The sequence below is a fragment of the Poromitra crassiceps genome (assembly GCF_964638095.1).
Source record: "Poromitra crassiceps genome assembly, chromosome: 10".
In the NCBI taxonomy this organism is placed as follows: Eukaryota; Metazoa; Chordata; class Actinopteri; order Beryciformes; family Melamphaidae; genus Poromitra; species Poromitra crassiceps.
In genome coordinates this window covers 33,331,439-33,354,961 of record NC_139631.1, presented here as the reverse complement: position 1 = coordinate 33,354,961, position 23,523 = coordinate 33,331,439, and the positions used below count along the sequence as shown (strand labels likewise).

Below are 23,523 nucleotides of genomic sequence, written 5' to 3'. Positions count from 1 at the left end.
TGGATTGAACAAGTTCACAGCCGTTCTCTGGGGTTGTCGAAAATTCATTCTGAACTGAAGTAGAAGTAGACGAGGGAAAGTGGTACACCACAAAACGTAATTTAACATGGAATGTAGTAATGTAGTAAACATCACAAATGGAAGATAATGTAAGTAACCATGGGTAGAGTCGTCCTTAAAGCAAATCTAATCTGGCAAGAATCAATGAGTCACTGATTCTTTGACTCTTGAGTTGAAACAGTGTAAAGTGACGTCCAGAGGGCATCAACTTGAACTGTCCTCTAAAACATGCATGAATGAGGAGATGTGATTTCAAATTAGCATTTTATTTGAATGTGATCTGAGCCTTTTGGTTCCCTAGTTCCTCAGCTCAGTTGCCTTAATAACATCTATGGAGAATACCGTAACGCTAGGCTACTTGACTTGCAACTGAACTATTAGCGAACATGGTTTCTAACATATTACATACATACATACATACATACATACATACATACAGTATGTACATAATACATACTAGGGGTGTCAAAAATAATCGATTATAAGATGCATCGCAATGCGGACCTGCACGATTCTGCATCGATTCACAAATGTCAATTTCTTTTTTTTAAATGTTTATTTTTTATGATCAAATAAAATATAATGGAAGTACATGCAGTTGTTTATTTTAATTATGGATCATAATACAATGCAATTCTAAATGCACTTTTATTGTAAAAGTAGCCACACAGTGAGAAAAAAGAAAGTGAGAAAAAATAAATCATGTATTGGGGAAAAAAGGGATGCATCGATTTAAGATGCATCGAGATGCATCGAGATGCATCGATAATCGTAATCGAATCGAATCGGGGCCCTCTGAATCGGAATCGAATCGTGAGGCCAGTGAAGATTCACAGCCCTAATACATACATACAAACAAACACACATGCGCATACATGTGTCAGTCGTATTGTTGTCATTTGACATGTAAAGGTGTGTGTGAGGGAGTTGTGTGAACATTTCTAACCAAGGTGTGAAGATTCATAGTTAAGATAGATATTCACAATAATACAACTTTACTTTTTCCAGATTCTGTTTCTGACAAAGTCTGATAGTGCCAGGTAAAAAAAGAGCGAAGTGCCTCATTCCGAGTGACTGAATGACTCTCTCGCACCGGTGACCGCGCTGTGGTAAAAACCCCAGAGGCTTACAAAACAGCTCACCTCAAAACAAACGGAAGAAAGAAATGAACCCGCAGATCTGGTGAACAGAATCTCACTGTACGCCGAGGGGTTCTGTGTGTGGCGCGCACGGCTCGGCTCACGGCTCACAATTGCGCAACTGCCAGTTGGGCAGCCAGGCACACTAGAAATGAGTCTAAGTGACAACAGACATACAGTACACAGAGTGTGCAGCAACACACACACACACACACACACACACACACACACACACACACACACACACACAGCATTTCACTGCTGTTGTACATGTACAATTATGCATGTGATGAATACATCTCTTATAAAAAACACATAGCCAATTCCCATGTTTCCACCACAGCTTAAAGTCGAGGTGAACCCGTTCGTCACGAGCATCTGAGTCCGTTTCAGACTGAAAACATAGTTTGTCTGAGATGACAGGTTGAGAGGCGGACCACAAGCCGCACAATGCCGGGTGTCGATGTTTTGATTTGACAATTCTGTCGACTGGCTTTGGCATTGGTCAATCATGGCGTGTTCCACGCGAGTGGATCCGCTGAGTACCAGGCAGCCACCTGCTTCGTGCGGAGCGAGCGGACAATCCGATTGCATGGGTGCTGCCCGCCCGCCTGGAATGTCCGAGGGGCGACCCCTGAGAACCACGCTCTCAAGCGCGCGCCTTTTACGCTATTTCTGTAAATACGATATTCCTGGAATGCGCGTTTTAACGAGCCAGTTACATTTCTTTGCATTCTTAGAGATTATAGTTTTTGTTTTTTGTTCATGTTTCATACAATTGGCCAAGTTAGTAGTTAGTTTATGGGGATAGGAATTCTGCCAGATGACAGGCACTAGGCGCCATTTTCTACTTCATTTGGAAGAGAAAATGATCCTGAAATGAAGATTTGATTGACAGCTGCCATGTCGTGATATGATTGGTTGAACTGGGGTAGAAATTTGATAGTACTAGGCGACGTCAGCAAACTGTAGATTAGTGTTATCAATGACATCTTGAAAAATGAACTTTTGATGTGGAAAAAAAAACAAAAGAAATGAGATTTTTGTGATTTTCTTTGCATACATTATTAAATAGGTGCACTGCATACCCAGGTATTTGAACTAAAAGAAAAGAAAAGTCATTTTTGGGTTCAGCTCGACTTTAACAATAGCCTAAAGAAAATGTCCCACTGCCAAATAATCATTGCTTATATTAATACCCCCATACCGTATCTCCTTTTGAAACATGCCTGATGTCATTCCTACCTTATTCCCATGAGATGTCTGTAATGGCATCATTTAATGACACAGACTCCCAACAAGCGGCCCACTGGGTGTGAGTGAGTTGCAAGTTAATCACCAGACGGGAGACCAGCCTCCATTCTTTCTCAACCATGCCCCCCTTCTCCTGGCAACACTGTAGCTTCACCTTGTGAACAACTCCCAGGGGAGTCTCTGCTGTTATCAGAGGGATGGTGGATGACGGCCAATTAGTTTGGAGTGTTTTTAACAAACCTCACAAACCTGCCTTCTTTTACAGTACGGAGACGCCAACGGGATTTGGGCGGTCTTAACTACCAGAATTATTCACGGGTGTGGCCAGGCAATGCTGGGCATTACGTCAATCAAAACCAATCAGATTCCCGTCTCGCAATGGCTGTTTGCGCGAGGCATGCAATATGCTGTAATTCTCTCCATGCGTAATAGAGTGTACTCACTCGTGCGATGACAGAGCGAGATGGAGAGAGCTTATTGACAGATCGTCTGTGGTGCCAACGACCCTCCGGGTTATGAAGGTAAATAGCCTATGTCCATTGTCCAACAAGTTTTCTCAATTCATTTCCCTCTTTGTGATGTGATAAAAGTTTCTCAGTGAGTTATAGTTGATTGCCTCACTGAATTATCTGCTAATACCCAATTTTAGCAGCATCATTTGATGTCCTGGCGTGGCTGTGCGTAATGACATATCCAAAAGGAATTTTACTTTGCGCTGCACGGAGATTACAGTGCGCTCCCACCGCAGCGAGGTATTTAGCGCGTAAGAGATCCTTTTCAAAGCTCTTAGCGCAAAGTAATTGCGCGCTGCTGACGATAGGATAATGCCATCTATCCAGGGACGTGCAGAGAACACTAGAGGGGCAGGGGCTCAAATTCATAAAAGGGCACTACAGGAAATTTGAAGGCCAATTTAGGGGTAGAACTCATTTTAAATATTCCGATTTTAACCAGATTTAGAGGAATATCCCATTTTAGGATGAGACTTTGACAAACATACATACCTGATTCACGTTGACTGACTGATATATCTGTCAGACTGTGTGCGCCTGTGCTGCTGCTGTCCGTCTGCATGGTTGCTCTGGCTGAGTGGAGTGCGCACTGCTGGAGTGGGTGGGGACGGGCCACGTGCGTTTTTGGGTTGGTGCCTTCAGGGGCGGTTTAGAAAAACATTGCTCCATGCAGAGGCCTATTACAAATGGTGCATTCAAGGCCAAGAGATCTCGGAAAAGGCATTTCTCTTTGAATGCTGCCTTCAGTGATGGCATGGAAAGGGCAATTTCCATACAATGAATTTCCATTCATGTGTCTGAGCTGTTTGTTTTGTTCATGTGTTGTTGGAATGAAAGTGAAAAAAAAGGGCACTTTTTACAGACTGAAAAAAAGGCAGGGGCTCAAGCCCCCTTTCATGTCTATGTGTGCACGTGCCTGCATCTATCCCCACATTTTAGCGCTGGAACGCCTGCTTTGGCATGTGGCACGCCTATGCCCGGTACAATTATAACAGGCATGCGCTTGTGCCCGCCCCAAATTTGCATTGCGCGCGGCGTTAAACGAGCGCAAATGCTAAATTAGCGCTTTTGGGAAGATGACCCCAACTTTCACAAACCTGCCTTCTTTTACAGTATGGAGACTATGACCCCAACTTTCACAAACCTGGCTTCTTGGCTCAAGAGGAGCTGCTGCCTAAGAGGGTGAGTGACAGATGGCTTTACCTTGGTTCCTTAGCATTGGTGATATGTTGCCCTTCTGACCAGAACTAACCTGCATATGGACAGCAGCAGGGCTGCAGCTAACGATTATTTTCATTATAATTTTTTTTTGCTTAATCAATCATTTAGTTTATAACATGTCAAAAATAATGGAAAGTTTTCCAGAGCCCAGAATGATGTCTTAAAATTATTTAGTCTGACAGCAGCCAAACCTCCCCCAAAGAAATCATTTCATAATGATGACAAATGATGAAACAAGAAAAGCAAGCAAAGTTTTAGCATTTATGATTTATGAGCAAATGTTGATTTTGACTTGAAAATGGCTAAAATAATCAATCGAGTATCAAAATAATAATGAATTTCTGTCGATTGACTTCTGGATTAATCGACTAATCGTTTTCGGCACTCTATACCTGTGTTCTGAATGTTGTAGCAGCGTGTTGTTTGTGCAACGTCTACCTGTATGTTTACAGGTGTGTCTGTCTCTTTTCAGGTGATTAACTTGTACCAGATGACTGCGGAAATGTGGGAGGAGAGGATCACGGCGTGTTATGTCGAGCACAGGGGAAGGACCAGGTAAAGTCCTGGGGTCTCATTTATAACCATTGTGTACGCACAACCAGGGCCTGAAACAGGCGTACGCTACTACCCATGCAAATAAACTAAAAAAATAAATACAAAAAGACGGGAGAATGTGTACCTGACCCATGCCTACCAACATTTTGGAGACAGTGGGAAACCGAGACAGAGATGGCACAGTAGTCAAATAAAACAAAAAATCAATAATAATAGTTATTATTACTATACTGTATATATACTAAACTAAATTAAAGCTGCAACTAAATAGCGTCTTTGTTGCCGATCGTTTGTCCAAAAAGCATCTGTCATTATAGGCTGATGGTGTGAGTTTGTCTCAATTACGTACATTCTTTTACATTCTTTTAGCAGAGACCATATTTGTCACAATTAAATCCGACAAATGTAAGGTGTTCGGCAATTGGAGTGGATGTCCCACCGGTGTAATAAAACACGCGTTATGACGCACAGGACGCGTTGGAGATGCCGGTGCCAGGGGGCAGCCTCGTGTTCCCAGTCGCACACTGTCTGATCCCCGAGTCAGAACGTGAGAATACACAACTCGTCTACGAGTTAATTCCGTTCAAATCAAATGAATGGGAAATGTCGAGTGCGTGGCTACGTTCACAAAAGACACAGTTACGATAGCCGGGTCAGTCGCAGCGTCTCATCTTCCTCTCTTAGCGGTGAGTCGGCGTCCCGCTGGCACGGTGCCACTCGGTCGGGGTTTCCCCCGTTATCGATGTGTATCGTTCAAGAGGAGCGAGCTCCGGTATCTCCTCACCCCAGAGGTGCTGCTGACACAACAGTCTAATGCGCTTCTTGGCGTCAACCTTTATATTGGACAATTTATTTATTGGTTCTGGTTTTACAAAGGGTTCGACTCTGGGCAGCTGGCAGCATTAACTGCTGCGGTGACATTTTGCCTCTCAACAAACTGGATCTGCTTGGTGAAGCTCGAACCGAGGCCACGGGGGAAATTTATCTTTTCCGCCTGGCTCCACTTTGCCATTTCCTCACCCGGGAGAATGGGATGACAGACGTATTTACATAAACACATTAATATTCATTCCGGGTTTTTCCATTGACCATCTATGGTTAATTGTGGGAGTTAGGGGACTCGGGGGAGCATGAGGCTCATTGCACGTGCGCGACATTTCAAGTTGAAATTGTGTGCAGGTGTGCGTACGCACGGTTTTATAAGTCTCGCCATGTTCGCTTTTGGTGCACAATGCACTTACACTTTTAGTATGGTTCTGAATGAGTCCTCTGAGCTGCACCGACTGAGCTGTATCAACTTCTGTCTCGTTGCATCGTTGGAAGTGAAACTCCATCGGGCACAGAGTGTTTCTTACCAAAACAGAGTACGGGCTGCAAAGTGAGTTTTGAAAGGCAGAAATCTCATCACCTGGCAAAGTCGCCGTCGAGTCGTTGGTTTTGATCAAACCCCTGCCGATATATGACATTGTCATTTTTGTGCTACGAGGCAGTCAAAATCGTACATATTGCACCTTCAGATGAGAGTTGGTGTTCCACTCTGCTTCAGCATTGTTACTGTTTGTTGAGACAGTGGGAGGGATACAGATTAGGGGAGACATAATAGAGAAAGCCACATTGACAGGATACATGTGGCTCCAGAGGCGAGGGTCTCAACCTCCCAACTATCTGTGGGCATTGAACAGAAACCTTTCTGAGCTAGAACAATATCACTAGCAGTGGCCATATTGAATCTATGAAGCCAATGCGGAAATTGCATTCCGTTGAATGGCCTGGGGGGGGGCGCACGTTACGGTCCAAAAGGAAATGATTCAACACTGTTCTCTATGGGAAAATGACCCGACTTCTCTCTCGGTCTATGTCTTAAATAAACACTTTCCAAATGAGTTTACGGTCTGAAAAAATCAATTTCAACTCTTTGTCATGCTCTCGTGGTCTCCGTTTTCTAAATGATGGCCCCATTTTGAGTGAAATAACTAAATAAATACATTGGATAAATAAGAACAGTAATACTTCTGACTGGTAGAGGCAGCAATGTGCCGCAAGGCATCTAGTCTGTCTGCCGGAAAGCTAATAGAAGAAGCAGAAGAAGAAGCTCGCCAGATAGTTCACTAGCAGATTAGCAAGTAGTAATATAGCAAACTATCAGAAACAGAATGATCTTTTTGATGTTTTCGTAATGTTACACACATACGCACGTAACTGTATAGATCCCTCTTATGAGGTCAGTTTATCAAAATAACACATATTTCGAAATAAATTTTATTTTATTTTGTGGAGGCTTAGCAGCGGCTAAGCCAGTATTGACTGTAGGAGGCTCACACAGCCAGGCAGACGGACAAAACAAGATGGCTGGACTGAGGCTGAGACCCGACTCACGTCACACAACGCCCCCCCCCCCCCCCCCCCCCCCCTTCCCCGTCATTCGCGGGCTCCAGATTTGAACAGATATCAGAATCAGAATCACTTTTATTGCCACAGTATGCAAGTTACATACGAGGAATTTGTCTTAGTGTCTGTATGCAGGGTAGCGGTCACATCAATATACAGAGATAAGAAGTAGGAAGATAACTAAAGACAATCACAAAGTTGCAAGTGCAATCAAATCAAGTAAATATATACAATGTGTACATGAGTGGTGAAGTGTTCTGTGGATGATAAATATGAATTTACGTTGAATTTACATGAGATTTACAGACTGAGTTAAATAGACGTTAAATAGGCAGTGGATTTACATGAATTTACAGTCGGAGTTAAATAAGAGTTGACTGTACATGAAATTTACAGGCTAAGTTAAATAGGCATTAATGTGCAGGGAATTTACAGTCCCAGTTAGTCAGGCATTAAATTAGATACGTATGAGTTCCAGTTTTATGGGGGGGGGGGGGGGGGGGGGGTGGTTCTGGTCTTGGCAGACCTCAGTCTCTTGCTGTGGGGGAGTGTCTTCAAGAGTTTGTGGCCAGCGTGGGAGGGGTCAGCCATGATCTTGCGAGACTGCTTCAGTGTCCTGGCTGCATGTAGGTCCTGGAGGGATGGCAGGTTGCATCCGATTATCTTCTCAGCGCAGCGGATGATGTGCTGAAGTCTGTTGATGTCTTTGAGAGTGGCAGCAGCATACCAGACGGTGATGGACTCAACGATGGAGGTAGAAGTGCACCAAGTGGCACTTTGAATTTCTTCAGCTGCCGCACAAAGTACATCCTCTGCTGTGCCTTCTTGGTGAGAGCTCTGATGTTCAGGTCCCATTTTAGGTCCTGGCTGATGAGGGTCCCCAGGAAGCGGAAGGACTCCACAGTGTCACCCAGGGTGATGGGGGAAGGTGGGGCTTTGTTCCTCCTGTAATCCACAATCATCTCCATTGTTTTTTGAGCATTTAACACCAGGTTGTTTTGACTGCACCAAGTCACCAGATGGTCAACTTCCTGTCTGTATATCCCAGAATGCTCCAGGAAAATCCATTCATCCAATCAAACATGACCCGGAAGCAAGAGCTTCGAGGCTTCATTTTGCGCTATCAAAAACCAACGGGTGACGTCGCGCTCAGTTGGTCCATATTATTTAGCTCAGTGATCACGACCCAATGTCATCTTTTTGTTAAAGATTTATTTCACTCCTGTTTTTGGCCCCTGTGGGTTTATATTGTGTTAGCATTTCCCGCTGATGTTTTGTTTTCCTTGTGTTATTTACAGTAGCCCGTTTCCTTTCTTTTCTCTTTGCCAGCCCAACCCTCACAGTAATCACATCTGACATAGCATGCGCATCCCTACATTCATATTTTCCCCTCAGACTGAAACTGTAATGCATTGTCGTTGCACAGCGTAAATCACGCGTAGCTGTTTAAATGGACTCTGACCCACCCTAGAGTAATAACGTGCTCATCGCGCGCCCTTCTTGTTTACTTGGCAGAATGCTCTCTTGTCCCTTTTAAAGTTTGATTAAAGCCTAAAGCAGCAGTTTTCCAACCCACCCAAACAGCCAGTCATTAAAAGTTGAGGCGGCAGCATGGCCTGATTTTTCCCCCCCTCAACCAACCATCAAAGTACGATTATGCTAATGTTGTTGTCGTCGTCGTCGTCGTCGTCGTTTTTTTAATCAGTTGACCCTGAAATTGCAGCAGCTCTGCCAACCAGTCAGCAGAAAGACACGCATTTGTTTTCACTCTCACGGTATTGAGAGTGTCATTCCTCCCATCAGGCGTGACCTCTAAAGCCTGTTAGGGGAATTCTGCTTGTGTTTAGTTTGGTGCCTGCGCTCATGTTTTCACTGGTCCTGTTTTCACTGGTCGAGTTTTTAGCGATCACACAACATGACAGATGTCCCACACAAAAAGCAGATGAAACGACGTCTGATCTTGTTTTTCTTCTCTTTCCCCTTCTCTTTCCTTCTCTCCTCCACCCCCCCCCCCCCTCCTCTCCCGTCTTCCCTCCCTCCCTCTCCCCCCTTTTCTGTGTGTCTCTGAACCAGGGATGAAGCTGAGATGGAGTATTTAAAAATAGCCCAGGACCTGGACATGTATGGCGTCAATTACTTTTTAATCAGGGTGAGCAGGTGGCTTCTCCACTCTATCTTGTCACACTAAGCCCATATACGAGAGATTAGGAGGTGTGTCATTTTCACCATGCGGTTAAGACATGGAGTAGGGGAATAGTACTTTGACTCAATCCTGTTCTAAATTGCCCCTTAAGTCGAATGCACTATTTTGAATCTCTCAAGCATTTTCACAGCTCCCTCTAATACAGGGGTTTTCAAAGTGGGAGGCTGGGGCCTCCCCAGGGGGGCTTCAAGCAGTTTCAGGGGAGGCTCAGTGAACGCAAGTGGGCGGGGGGAAATATTACGTTAGTTATCAAAAGGAGATCACATAATAGCCTAAATGTGTATCATTTGGTTAAAGGTCCCAATTCGTGCAGCTGTAACCTCTTAAAAACGTGTGTCTCTGGTCCATAAAACATGATTCTGGATTAATCTGTCGAAAATATAGGAACCCCGTTTGTTGTGACGGAGTTCTCACTTCCTCATCTCGTCGCTTCCCAAGAATGGCCTGTTTCTATAATATATTCAGAACTAACAGTTCCCATTGGCCGCTGAGGGAGAGCCCGCCCCAGGCTCCCAGCGGCCAATCAGATTAGCGTCTGTGGACCAGCACGCTAGGTTGCGAGTTATCGTTAACTTAACGGTACTACGCTAAAGAGGACATCTCAAAATGCCTAGACTTACCGAATGCACCTCTGCAGTTGCTGGATCACGTACAGTTGGCGTCGCTCCAGCTAGAAGTGTTAATTTTGTGGCTATAGACTAAATGGTGCAGGTAGCTTGTGTGAGAGAGACCCGCGCAGTATGCAGGAGGAAGCTAGTGACGTCCCAATTCCCCCAGATTCCCCTCTGGGCAAACGAAGCGTTTGGGGGTGTGGCTTGGAGGAGACTGCAGGGGGACGCTGGATAGGGACAAATCCAACTGTGGCAGTTCTGAGCGTGTGACCACTCATTACAGGGAGGGCTGACAGCAGTATATATGCATTTACAAGTAAAAACAGCTTTTGCACGGAATGGGACCTTTAAAGAAATAGTCCAGAGATCCAGTAGTTTTGTGGAATTGAACTGTTTTTCCTTCTTTCCCAGAATCAGAAACTAATAAAGGCCTTATTTTTTAAATGTATTTGGCCGTAGTCTGAAGTATATCAAACAGGCTTTTATTGTTGAGTGTCTATTAGATCAAATAACATAATCGAGATCCCATATAGGCATCTAGGAATTGAGCGAGAGGGGCACCTTTTTTCCAAGCTTTGTCTGGGGGGAGGCCCACAGTCTCAGACTTTGAAAAGCCCTGGGCCTGCTCTACATTTGGATGACATTGGGTATCAGGGTAATAGGCTGACCAATGTCTCTCAAAGCAAGCGAGTCAGTCATAACTTAACAAAAACAAACCGGTAAATAAACAGGAACTCACCTGAGGCGGCTCTAGATTTGATCAATGCTTTCTGTTAAAGGGCAGGACATTTTAAAATACCACGCACATCTGAACCTCAGCTGAAGTAATTCACAGTAGAATTGTTTTTCCGAGTAAATAAGCACAGACTGTGTATACCCCCACAGTTGGCACTCTTCATCCCAACTCAAAGTGACATCTAAATGTGCCAAAGCACTGCAATGCCACCACTGCCAAGTGAATGTAGGAAAGAGTGTTAGCTGGCTGGGCTGGCTGTAAGGGTGTGAGCCACAGCTACACGAGTGTCCCTTAACAGACTGAGAGTCAACGCTTTGTGTGATCTGCTCCTCCATTGCTCTGGCTTGCTTTAGAATAAGAAGGGAACAGATCTTCTTCTGGGAGTGGACGCTCTCGGTCTGCACATCTACGAGCCGGACAACAGGCTGACGCCCAAGTGCTCCTTCCCCTGGAACGAGATCCGCAACATCTCCTACAGCGACAAGGAGGTGCGTCAACTGCTGTTTCATCATAATCTCTCCCATAAAGGCATAACCATCTGTCTGTCTGTCTGTCTGTATGTATGTCTGTATGTACGTATGTCTGCCCTTCACATATGTGGAGAACTGTTCGTCAGATCAACTTCAAACTTAGGGGGACCTGACAGAGTGCAGTGCCGGATTTCGTGAAATTCGGACACGCGCATAGTCATAGCGCCACCTACTGGCAACACAAAAAGCGGTTTATCTCGAGAACCGTTTGTCCGATAGACTTCAGACTTGGGGATTGCGCTGCTGGGAACCCAACGGAGTGCGGTGCGGAATTTCAGACACACACATAGTTGTATAGTGCCACCTACTGGCAACACAAAAAGCACTTTATCTTGAGAACTGTTTGTCCGATCGACTTCGCTGCTGTGTTCGGGGACCCGAGAAAGTGCAGTGTCGGGTTTCATGTAATTCGACCAATCAGTATCTCCACAACCGTTCGGCCGGTCAACTTCAAAGTCGGCGGGTGCGCAGATGGGAAGCCGAGAAAGTTTCAGGCAAGAGGAGGATGGGGGTGGGGGTGTGAATGGGGAAAGGGGAGGGAGGGAGGGAGGGAGGGAGGGAGGGAGGGAGGGGAACGGGCACTGCACTAGTATGATAAAGATTGTTTTAGTACTTGAACATTGATCTTTTAGAATGTGAAAAGAATATCATTCCTCATGTTTTGCTCAAAGGTCTGTCGTTCTTGTCTTTTAGTTTACCATCAAACCTCTGGACAAGAAAACCAATGTTTTCAAGTTCAACTCTTCACGGCTGAGGGTCAACAAGTTGGTGAGTTCAATACTTTGTATATATAATATAATATAATATAATATAATACTTTGCATTATCATTTTGGAGGCGGGGATACATTTCACTAACATACATACACTAACATACATGTATACACCAAACAGACATTCATACATTGGAGCAAAATCACTCCCTGCATAGGCTTTGCTACGTCTTCTAGTTCTACTTCTTCTTCTTTCCATTCTATATTCAACTCCGAATACTAAGAAATTGTCTGGTTGTGGAGTTGGTTTGTCCGCTCTACCATCAAAGCGTCATTTTGGTCCTATTACATTACGTCTAGCTGTGTGAGAAAGTAGTGAAAGTGGCACACTGTGCATGTGAATGTGGGGATGTACCGGCTATTGTAGCAGATGCTTGTAGCTTCCTTCCTTGACTCCGTTGCTCGTGTGCAGATCCTGCAGCTGTGCATAGGGAACCACGACTTGTTTATGCGGCGGCGGCGGGTGGACTCCCTGGAGGTGCAGCAGATGAAAGCTCAGGCCAGAGAGGAGAGAGCCAGGAAACAGGTACTGATACTGGACAGAGAGAGAGAGAGAGAGAGTATCACAGTATTTGTCTTTGTTGTGTTGACTTTTATGGTTTCCACCCGTGCGCCATCGTTAGTTTGTTCCATCTATCTCTCTTCTCCCCTCCTCTCTGTCGCTTTGTCTCTATTTCTACTTGTCCGCCCCCCCGTCTCGCCTGTCAGGTGGAGAGGCAGCGTCTGGAGCGGGAGAAGCGTCTGAGGGAAGACGCGGAGCGGGCCAGGGACGAGCTGGAGAGGAGGCTGATGCAGCTGCAGGACGAGGCCCACATGGCCAACGAAGCCCTGGTGAGACTCGACTCCAATCAAATCCGCTCCCCCGTCGCACTGGGTTTTGACGGGTTTGAAACCAGTCAAAGTATCATTTCGAATTAGGGATGCACAATATTAGATTTTTTTTTTGCCGATATCCAATATGCTGATATTTTCCAACTCATTTGACCGATTGCAGATACCGATATATGCGCACATTTTTCCCCACCTAATTTCAGAGAACATCAAGTCTCTCCTGTGGTGGAATGAACACGTTATTTATTATCCCTACTCTTATCATGACGGCCCACTGACAGATGCAGACATAAATACAATTTATAAAACGGCTCTCTCAAATCAAGCAATCTGATTGGTTCACAGCCATTGTATAAATCCAATAACCCATGGCCATGGGTTATTGGTTGCCATGGCAACTCTCTTACTAAAAGCCTTTGGTTACCTCAAAAAAAACAAATGGCGGAGACAGCTGTCAGATCCTTGTGAATCGATCTTCGCTTATAACTTTACTAATACTTCGCAGAAAATTATGTTTTGTACAAGAATAGACGCGGGCTAATGTCTTCTTTGCAAAAAAAAGGCTGTTAACCCCGCATTTAACCCCGTAACGTTAGTTGGTGTCGGGCTTTGCAGAAAGCACTCAGCTTCTCAGCAAGCGCTGAGAATGCAGCGCTGCGCTCGAGCTGCATGTCGGGCTTTCCAGAAAGCTCTCAGCTTCTCAGCAAGCGCCAGGATTGGCCAATGTCAACTTCAGTCTCCAGAACGATCCAATCAAATCACCCGCACGTTCTTGCGGTCCCGCCTTACAGTAGTGTTTCAACTGACTCTATCAGAATACCATGCCAGTCGGACTTATAGTATTATTATTATTATTATTATATTATCATACTTGGAAACCGTTTTATAAAAGCAATATAGCACTCGAGCTGCGTGGTGTTGTGGCGAATATATCCCGCTGATAAGCTGTTATCGTGGGATAACAGCTTATCAGCGGGATATATTCGCCACAACACACTGGCTTCCATGCTATATTGCTTAAATGTACACATTCACTGAATGTACATTATTCAGCCAAAAAAGAAAACTACTTCAACTTTGGTTATTTAAATTAAAACATGCCATATTTACATTTACTGCCGATATTTCATTTTGAAGCTTTATCAGCCAGTACTGATGACGTGCCGACATCATCGTGTGTCCCTTCATATCCTGTCTCCCTCCCTCCTCATCGCATCTCTTTCTCCCATCCCTCCATCCCTCCATCCCTCCATCTCTCCCTCCATTCGTCCATCTTCGTGTCCCTCCCTCCCTCTCCGCCTCTGTCCTCCTTTCCTCTCTTCCTCCCCCTTTATTAACGTTCTCTCTCACCTCTGTTTGTGGCGTCTCTTCCTTTGCCTCATTACCTCTTCCACACCCCTCTCCCCCCCCCCCCCCCCCCCTGTTTGCCTTTGCCCCGCCTCCTGCAGCTGCGCTCGGAGCAGACGGCCGACCTGCTGGCCGAGAAGGCCCAGATCGCCGAGGAGGAGGCCAAGCTGCTGGCCCAGAAGGCGGCCGAGGCCGAGGCGGAGATGCAGCGCATCGCGGTGACGGCCATCCACCACCAGGAGGAGCGACGGGCCATGGAGCAGAAGATGCTGGAGGCGGAGATGCTGGCCCTCAAGATGGCCGAGGAGTCGGAGAGGAGGTGGGTACAGGAGGGGAGGGGCAGGGGGGTACAGGAGGGGAGGGGCAGGGGGGTACAGGAGGGGAGGGGCAGGGGGGGTGAATGTAGGCCAGGGCATTCACACATGCAAGCTGGAGTGCATGTGGAGGATTCTTTGATCATGTATACAGCGCATTCGGAATATGCGTCTCAATCAGGGTTTTTACCGCAGTTTGCGACACATGTTGCCTGTTTGTGGTCAACTGATGTGTGCTAGTAAGCACCAGAACAGGCGATATAATCATAATAATCCATCATCTCTGGCATGCAAAAAGAAAAGCCGACATTTCTGATCGGGAGGAGATGAGAAACATCGATTTAAAGAGAGAGAGAGAGAGAGAGTAGCCTATAGTGCCCACGGAAGTCCACAATGCTTGCGAGCCTGCGAGGTAATAACGTAGGCTACTAGCCTACTGTTTATGAAAGACTTGGATGCGCAACACCAAACTTTTCAGCAGCAAGCTCCTGAAATGGACCAAGTGATGTTCGTAAGAATAGCGCTGCTCTGTTTATTCTCAACAGAAAAACTCTGCGGCTCCGCCTACCTGCATCTCTCTCTCTCCCCCCCTCCCTCACGTGTCGGGGAGGGCGAGCTACGGCTGCATGTAAACGGGAATATTAGTGGATTATTCATTTAGTCGGAATATTGTCATTTTCCGAATATGGGCAAAAAGCGGAATATTGTGTTCATGTAAACGTAGTCAGTGTTTCTTGTCTGTCTTTCTACCTCTCGCACACAAACACAAAATGTAATTTGCAGATCTTTAGAGAAGTTATTCCCACCAGTTACTTATGCCGGGCTCAGAATCCACAAATTCAGCCCGATATTAACACAATTTTGTTTTGCGGCCGACACATTTGCAGCGTCGGGAACGAATATGAACATCGGGAACGACGAACGGCCGTCTTGACCTCCTTGTAGTGTGACATAATCAAAGAGCAGCGGCTTGGCATCTGCAACACTGTCCTGCTGTGAAGATCTGCTGATTGAGCAGCATGCAGGGAAAGCCAGAAATATAGGCTACAAAATCGATTATGTTGTCGGCTCCAATTTACCACCAGTTATTAATAGATTTTATAGCCTATATTTCTCGCTTTGGGCTGCTACACGGTGCTCCTGTTGCACTGTGCTGTGTGTCTTGCCTGCCCGGCGTGCACTGTCAGTCCAGTCTTCTTTTCGCTCGGTGAGGTTATATAATTATGATTTTGTTTTTCACTGCATGAGGAAATGGATTTGTGGCGTGCGTCGCTCCCGACTTCCTGCGTGACAGTTGGCAGTCCTGGTCGGGATCAGACTTGTAGTGCTGCCACTCTCCCAGCCAAGACACGTCACGAATTGATGGCAGTACGATTGCCTAGTCTGACATGGTGACATGGTGAATTGATGGCAGTACGATTGCCTAGTCTGACATGGTGACATTGTGAAAGACAAAAAATATCGTGTCGTCTGATCCCGGCATTACTTTCCAAGTTTCACGTTTTCCGCCCTACCTCCATTTGAAATACGAGTCTCTCAGAGGCCATTTACACCTGGCACTAACATGTGTTTTCTGTGATCAGATTGCAATCGGTTAGTGCTTGCTTGACCACATTAGCCTGATTTCATTTACACCTGGCATTAGCATGCATTTGGGTGATCAGATTGCAATCTGATTGCAATCTGATGACCCAAAATCGGTCACATTGCATTTACACTTGTTTTCAATGTGGTCACAATGCATCCCTGACCACCTCCGGAGGTGGTTCGCTTCTGGTCTGCTCTGGTGATATGCAACAGCGATTTCCTCGGTTGAACAAACGATTAGCCAATCGGCGCCGAGGGGGACTGATGATTAGCCAATCAGCGCCGAGGGGGACTGATGATTAGCCAATCAGCGCCAATAAACAGCGCAACGGGCGGAACTAATGCCGTTGTCAAGCGGCTGTCAACTGCGCAGAGGAGTAATTACCCTGGGGGATTCCCCTCATAGAGGTGACTTAAACAGGGGACAATCTCAGACTAGAAGATGGAAATGGGAGTGTAACGGCTACTCCTGACCTGTTTCGGGTCATTTGATTTCAAAGTTTCGGTCCTACAGTAGCACTGCAGCTGAGATGCAGGTAATCATGCAGTTACACCCACACTGTTACGCACAGAGGAAAAAGAGAGACACCTTTTTTCACCAGCCTTCCTCTGGGTTTGTGGCACAGCAGTTAATTGGGGGAGTTAATCGTTAGCAGCTGGCGTCAATCAAATTGCACCTGCTTTTACTAGATTTTGAAACCCTGGAGGCATTTTAACCATTTTTTGTGATTTATCTGTCCCGTCCTTGTGAAGCAATTTCGCCGCTTTCATTTTTCAGCCCGCAAGAGTGATCAAGCGCCTATAATAACTGATATAATAAGAACTGACTTTTTCCTTGTAGATCCGCACAGGTCAGATGGTTGAGGGGATGTGATGAGTGATCCTTGATCAGCACTCTGCTAAGCTTGATTCATCCTTTGAAGCTTAGCACTTAGTCATTTTCATAATATGACGATATATATAGATAGATAGTGAGACCATGGCTTCTAAACCTCTGCTTTGCACTTGATCACGCAATCATTTCAAATGGCCACCATTAACCACTTGCCAATAAACTGCATTTTCTGGACGAGCACTTTCTGCACCTGAGAGATTTGAACCCGCGGCACTCGACATGTAAATGACTGTGTCCACTCAAGCCCTCGAGGAACATCGCCCCCCCACATCAACGAGGAAGTCCCACATCGCACCCCCACACCAACGAGGAAGTCCCACATCGCACCCCCACACCAACGAGGAAGTCCCACATCGCACCCTCACACCAACGAGGAAGTCCCACATCGCACCCTCACACCAACGAGGAAGTCCCACATCGCACCCCCACACCAACGAGGAAGTCCCACATCGCACCCTCACACCAACGAGGAAGTCCCACATCGCACCCCCACACCAACGAGGAAGTCCCACATCGCACCCTCACACCAACGAGGAAGTCCCACATCGCACCCTCACACCAACGAGGAAGTCCCACATCGCACCCTCACACCAACGAGGAAGTCCCACATCGCACCCCCACACCAACGAGGAAGTCCCACATCGCACCCTCACACCAACGAGGAAGTCCCACATCGCACCCCCACACCAACGAGGAAGTCCCACATCGCACCCTCACACCAACGAGGAAGTCCCACATCGCACCCTCACACCAACGAGGAAGTCCCACATCGCACCCCCACACCAACGAGGAAGTCCCACATCGCACCCTCACACCAACGAGGAAGTCCCACATCGCACCCTCACACCAACGAGGAAGTCCCACATCGCACCCCCGCACCAACGAGGAAGTCCCACATCGCACCCTCGCACCAACGAGGAAGTCCCACATCGCACCCTCACACCAACGAGGAAGTCCCACATCGCACCCCCGCACAACGAGGAAGTCCCACATCGCACCCTCACACCAACGAGGAAGTCCCACATCGCACCCTCACACCAACGAGGAAGTCCCACATCGCACCCTCGCACCAACGAGGAAGTCCCACATCGCACCCTCACATCGACGAGGAAGCACTGGATCATTTTCAAAAGGAATCCGAAGAAATCTCCTGGACTGTGGACTCCCTGAAGTTCTTTCTTGTCAGTGTGCCAACACGTCGGTGGACCGAAGTAGTCAGAGAGGATTGTCTACCGGGGTGATACATTGATCACCTGAGCAATCACAAAGTGACATTCCTGGCAACAACGAGAGCAGACGTACTGATTATGTCAGATGATTGTGGAGTCAATTGAGATAATGATGTTTCTCCTGGAAGGCTGCAGGGTGAAATGAAGTATTAACTGCGTCTGTGTGTCTGTGCGTCCCTCAGGGCCAAGGAGGCTGAGCAGCTCAAACAGGACCTGCAGGAAGCCAGGGAGTCTGAGCGCAGGGCAAAGCACAAGCTGCTAGAGATTACCAGCAAGGCTGTCTATACGGTAACACGCACACGCGCACACACAGACACACACGCACGCACGCACACACACACACACAAACACGCCCGCCAGGTGGCTAGCTCGGGCTTTGGCAGAGGAAGCCGCGGAAGTGATACTGAAAGCTGTAGTTCCTCGAATGGCCACTTGAGCCTGGCTCCAAAAGGAAGTCGTTCCCCGTTCACCCCCATGTTAAAATGCCTGACTTTGTAACAGGATTATACATGTTTACAGCCTGTTTCAAAACACACTTTGGGTCTATATAGTTCATTTCACCTTTCATAACAACTGTACGTGGGTGAATGTTCATATAACTCTGAGTAAAATAGACAATAGAAAAGACTATATTTTGGGCGTGATTGACACGTCGCCTGTCCAATGCTCGCACAGCTTGCCGATCACGGACCAATACCAATACTCCTGGTCTCGAGCTGCTCAAGAACCCTAAGATGATGACGGCCCCTTGCTTGGATCACGCCCATTTTCAAAGTCCACCTTCATTTGTATGTCAACTACACAGCTGCAAAGTTTCGTGACTGCATGCACGGTTTTGACGCTATCACGTTCATCTGTCCACAGACAGACAGACACACAGACAGACAGACAGACAGACAGACAGACACACAGACAGACATACAGACATACAGACACACAGACATACATACAGACACACAGACAGACAGACAGACAGACACACAGACATACAGACACACAGACAGACAGACACACACACAGACATACAGACACACACACAGACAGACAGACACACAGACAGACAGACAGACAGACAGACAGACAGACACACAGACATACAGACACACAAACATACAGCCAGACAGACACACAGACAGACAGACAGACAGACAGACAGACAGACAGACAGACAGACACACAGACAGACAGACAGACAGACAGACACACAGACATACAGACACACAGACATACAGACAGACAGACACACAGACAGACAGACATACAGACACACAGACATACAGACAGACAGACACACAGACAGACAGACACACAGACAGACAGACAGACAGACACACACACACACACACACACACAGACACACATACACTAGGGATGTTCATTTTGAAAAATTTCCATAATCGAAAATCGGGGAAAATTAACGATCAATTATCGATTATCGATCATATTAATAATAATATTTTTTATATATATATATATATATATATATATTATTATTTTTTACAAAATGAATGCCTATGGCTGGTAAAAATAAAAAGGACTTGGACACACATGGACCGGCACACCCGCACTAAACAGAAGAGACTTGCATAAGAAGAGGATAAGTCAGCCTACGCAAGAGCTGCCGGCGCGCACAAAACCCACCCACTACACACTCACCACCTCACACACACACATGCACGTATGCGCACACATGCACGCACGTGCAGACACACACGCGCACGCACACGCACACACACACACATAGAGACATCCTGCAACTGCTACAATACTACGCTCTTATCAGCTTATGAATGAAGAGCAGACAGGCACACAGCCGCGCGCACACACACCTACAGAGACACATACACACACACACACACACACACACACACACACACACCTACAGAGACACCGCGATATCAGTTTACCAGTGTAAAGCACACGCACACTGTGCCTATTTCAGTTGGCTTCGGTCAAATGGCCCTGTAAGCTCTGCCAGACAATATTTGTGTGGAATATCTCCACACTGTAGTTTGGATCCACATGGCAACCGATGGATTTCTATTTATTTAGTATATTCCACCTCTTATCGGTCTGACTCCTAAATGGCACATGGCCAACGGCATCATTTGAAAGCATATCTTTGTGTGTTCATGGTCTGTCTGTGCTCATCAAAGCGTTCATCACCCCTTCATTTCCCTTCAACTGTGCTATCTACTGTACGTCTTGTTCTACATCCTCCCTTTCACATCCAAACTCCGCCCCCGCCCACCGAGTCTCTGGACTTCCTTCAAAGATCAAACCGTTATGGCGACGCTGATTTTCCAAGTAATCAGCTTTACAAATTTCCCAGGCTTGAGAAGACTGTTTTGATGTCATTGTTCAGCTCTTTACTCTCAAATGACAAGTTGTCAGAGAGAGATTTGAGGTCATCCACATCTTTCTGGGTTGTGTGGTAGACTTGATTTGAGGTCACGTGATCTCCTTGATGATGACCTCGCCTAGCCTTTTGGCGAAGGAGTGCACGAGTATTTGGGGAAAAAGCCTTTGTGGGGAACTGTCGTTGGAGAAAGTCTTTATACAGTCAAAGGACATCTGTTGTTCTAGGTGTAGGAGGAGGTCACGTACCTGTGCGTTAGTGAATCAACACAGCATGGTGTGGGAGGAGAGGTATATACTGTAGCAATGGGACCCCCTTCCCAATACATACCTCTATCTAGATGTGTTTTTGTAAAGCAGCTGGCCAAATGGAAGTGCCACCTGGGATGTCGCCCATCACTTGTTGCTGGGCCAAGCAGCAGAACGTCCCCAGCAACAAGTGATGTCACAGGTGGAGAACGCCCATTTAGAATGGTGCCTTTTTCTCCGTGTTTCTTCCCTGGTGGCCTGTATTTATTTATTTATTTATTTATTTATTTATTTATTTATTTATTTATTTATTTATTTACACTGCCAGATGGATGGGTTTGCTGTGAACTAAATACCGCCCCATCTTTCAAACGATGTAACCATCACTGCCCCACAAACATACTTCCAGGCGTCTTTCACCTTGGTATCATGTTAAGCAATACATCCACTAGTGGGCAGTAGAGAGTCAAATGTGTGAGTGTGACTGCCTGTGGTACTGCTGGTCTGTTTCATTCGTATCCGCAAACCTCCGGAAAACATGCAGAATTCCGCAAGAAATGAACGCAGAGTACGGACGGAAGGCTTCGTCCGTCTGCGTATCCGTATTTAACCTTGAGCATAATTGGACCTTGTGTCCTGGTCACTTTTCACAGCCTTCGGTAGCATGATTGAACCCCCTCTGCCCGTCTCCTGCCCTCTTCTCAAATCCAGTGTTCATTTCATGAACACTGGATTAACATTAATTAGCACATTCATTTCATCACAAAGTTGTGATGACAAAAACTATGAGGAAATAAAAAACTAGATGTTAGGGAGGGATGAATTGGGAACTGATCCAATCAGAAGAGAAGAAGAAGAAGTGAAACAGTTAACTCTGTGTTTGTATTGCACGTTCAAACCTTAATACTGTACCATGCCATAATAACAGATTCATCGATCTTTCCAATGAGTTTGGAGGTTCTAGAGAAACATTTGAATAATGCATTACACTTTAACTAAGCCTGTTCGATTTTAGTCGACAAAATCTACTGTAGAGTCAGTCGACCAAAATCTTCTGATATTTAGACAACTAAAACTAGACTAGATTCAGATTCAGATTCATTCATTTATTTAGAAGATGGGACATTGCACATTAATGGACAGTACAGCCGTACAGTAAATATGCCAGGTTTTAGCCCAAGGGCTAGTTTCCACCTGTAGTCCCATGGCAGGTTGATGCAATCTTGAAAAGAAAAAAAAATTTAATAATACAAAAAATGAATAGTATAAAAGGTTAGTAAAACACAAGGTGAGTAAAACACACAGAGCATGCAGCAAAACATGACAGACAATATGCTAAAAATGATCACATTGTTGGTTTGATCTGAGCCACAATTTCAATTGGCCTTTAAAGGTGGCGAGACTAGGGCATTCTCTAATAAAGAGAGGTAGATTATTCCAGAGGGTGCTTCCCATGTAGGATAAGGTCCTCTGGCTAAAGCAAGTTTTTCTAAAGGGGACCTCACAGACCTTGTTTGTAATGGCCCGAGTGACACGGGTCGAGTTGGCGGTCGAACGATATTTGATGAAGTCAGCTAGAGGAGGCGGCGCCAGTCCATGTAGAACTTTGTATATTAAACAGGCAGAGGTGAAATTTCTAAAGTTCTCAAAACTTAGCATGTCATATTTACGTATGACATGACAGTGGTGATGAGAAAAGGGTTTTTTATCTAGTATTTTCAGGGCTTTTTTATAAAGTAATTCGGCTGGTTTGAGAGTAGTTACTCCTGTCAACGACCAGCTATTTATACAATAATTCAGATGCGAGAGGATCATCGAGTGTAAAAATAAAAACGCAGCGTCTGTGGACAGACAGCTCCTTATTTGTCTGAAGTTATACAAGTGGAATTTAATTTTTTTGGAGATCATTTTGATGTGGTTGCTGAACGTTAGGTTGGAATCCAACATCACGCCTAAGTATTTAAACTCGTTAACCACAGATAATTCCTCTGACCCCAAGAAGACATTGGAGCGCGCAGGTGCAATGTTTCTTTTAGAAAAGAACATGCAAACTGTTTTTTTTGCATTCAGCATGAGACAAGATTTAGTTAGCCATGCCTGGATATGAGAGAGAGCTGAAGATAAGACACGTGCCGCCTCCCCTGGGTTTTTAGCCCTTGTGAAGATAACTGTGTCGTCAGCATAAAGCTGGACATCTACATTAAAACAGTAATCAGGAAGATCATTAATGTACAAAGAAAAGAAAATTGGCCCCAAAATTAAAACATTTCAGATCACTGAAATATGACTCAAAACTAAATGGTATTTTAGTCAAAAGACTATGACTAAAACTAAATCAAAATTGTCCGTCAAAATTAACACTGATCAAATCCCACATGTACTGTATATCTCGCATATTCCCCCTAACTCTTCACTTCCTCTGTGCATCCATCCCGCTGGCTGTTCTTTTCCTTCGCTCCCTCCCTCCCTCCCTCATTCCTTCCTAATCTCTCCGTTCCCTTTACCCCCCCCCCCCCCTGTTTCCTCCCTCCTTCCGTCAATCCCTCTACCTCTCCTCCTTCCCTCCCTTGCGTCCCCGCTCCCCCTCCCAGCCCCCTCCTCCCCTGACAGCGGCTGACGGCATGCCGGCCGACCTGAGCTTCAGCAGGGAGAACCTCAGCTTCGACTTCAAAGACACAGACATGAAGCGTCTCTCCATGGAGATCGAGAAGGAGAAGTGAGTTGGCCCCGCC

The 23,523-nt window shown here is 45.9% G+C and overlaps 1 protein-coding gene across 1 annotated transcript in view; it reads left to right on the top strand.

Annotated features, from left to right (window-relative positions):
- Positions 1-23,523, top strand: part of nf2a (NF2, moesin-ezrin-radixin like (MERLIN) tumor suppressor a) — a 49,933-nt gene that overhangs the window by 19,140 nt on the left and 7,270 nt on the right. The window contains exons 5-14 of the mRNA XM_083644179.1: positions 4,079-4,147; positions 4,659-4,741; positions 9,203-9,278; positions 11,033-11,167; positions 11,903-11,977; positions 12,394-12,507; positions 12,690-12,812; positions 14,261-14,478; positions 18,367-18,472; positions 23,383-23,507. Of these exons, the coding sequence (XP_083500305.1) occupies positions 4,079-4,147; positions 4,659-4,741; positions 9,203-9,278; positions 11,033-11,167; positions 11,903-11,977; positions 12,394-12,507; positions 12,690-12,812; positions 14,261-14,478; positions 18,367-18,472; positions 23,383-23,507 (1,124 nt within the window). The remainder of the gene's footprint in view (positions 1-4,078; positions 4,148-4,658; positions 4,742-9,202; positions 9,279-11,032; positions 11,168-11,902; positions 11,978-12,393; positions 12,508-12,689; positions 12,813-14,260; positions 14,479-18,366; positions 18,473-23,382; positions 23,508-23,523) is intronic.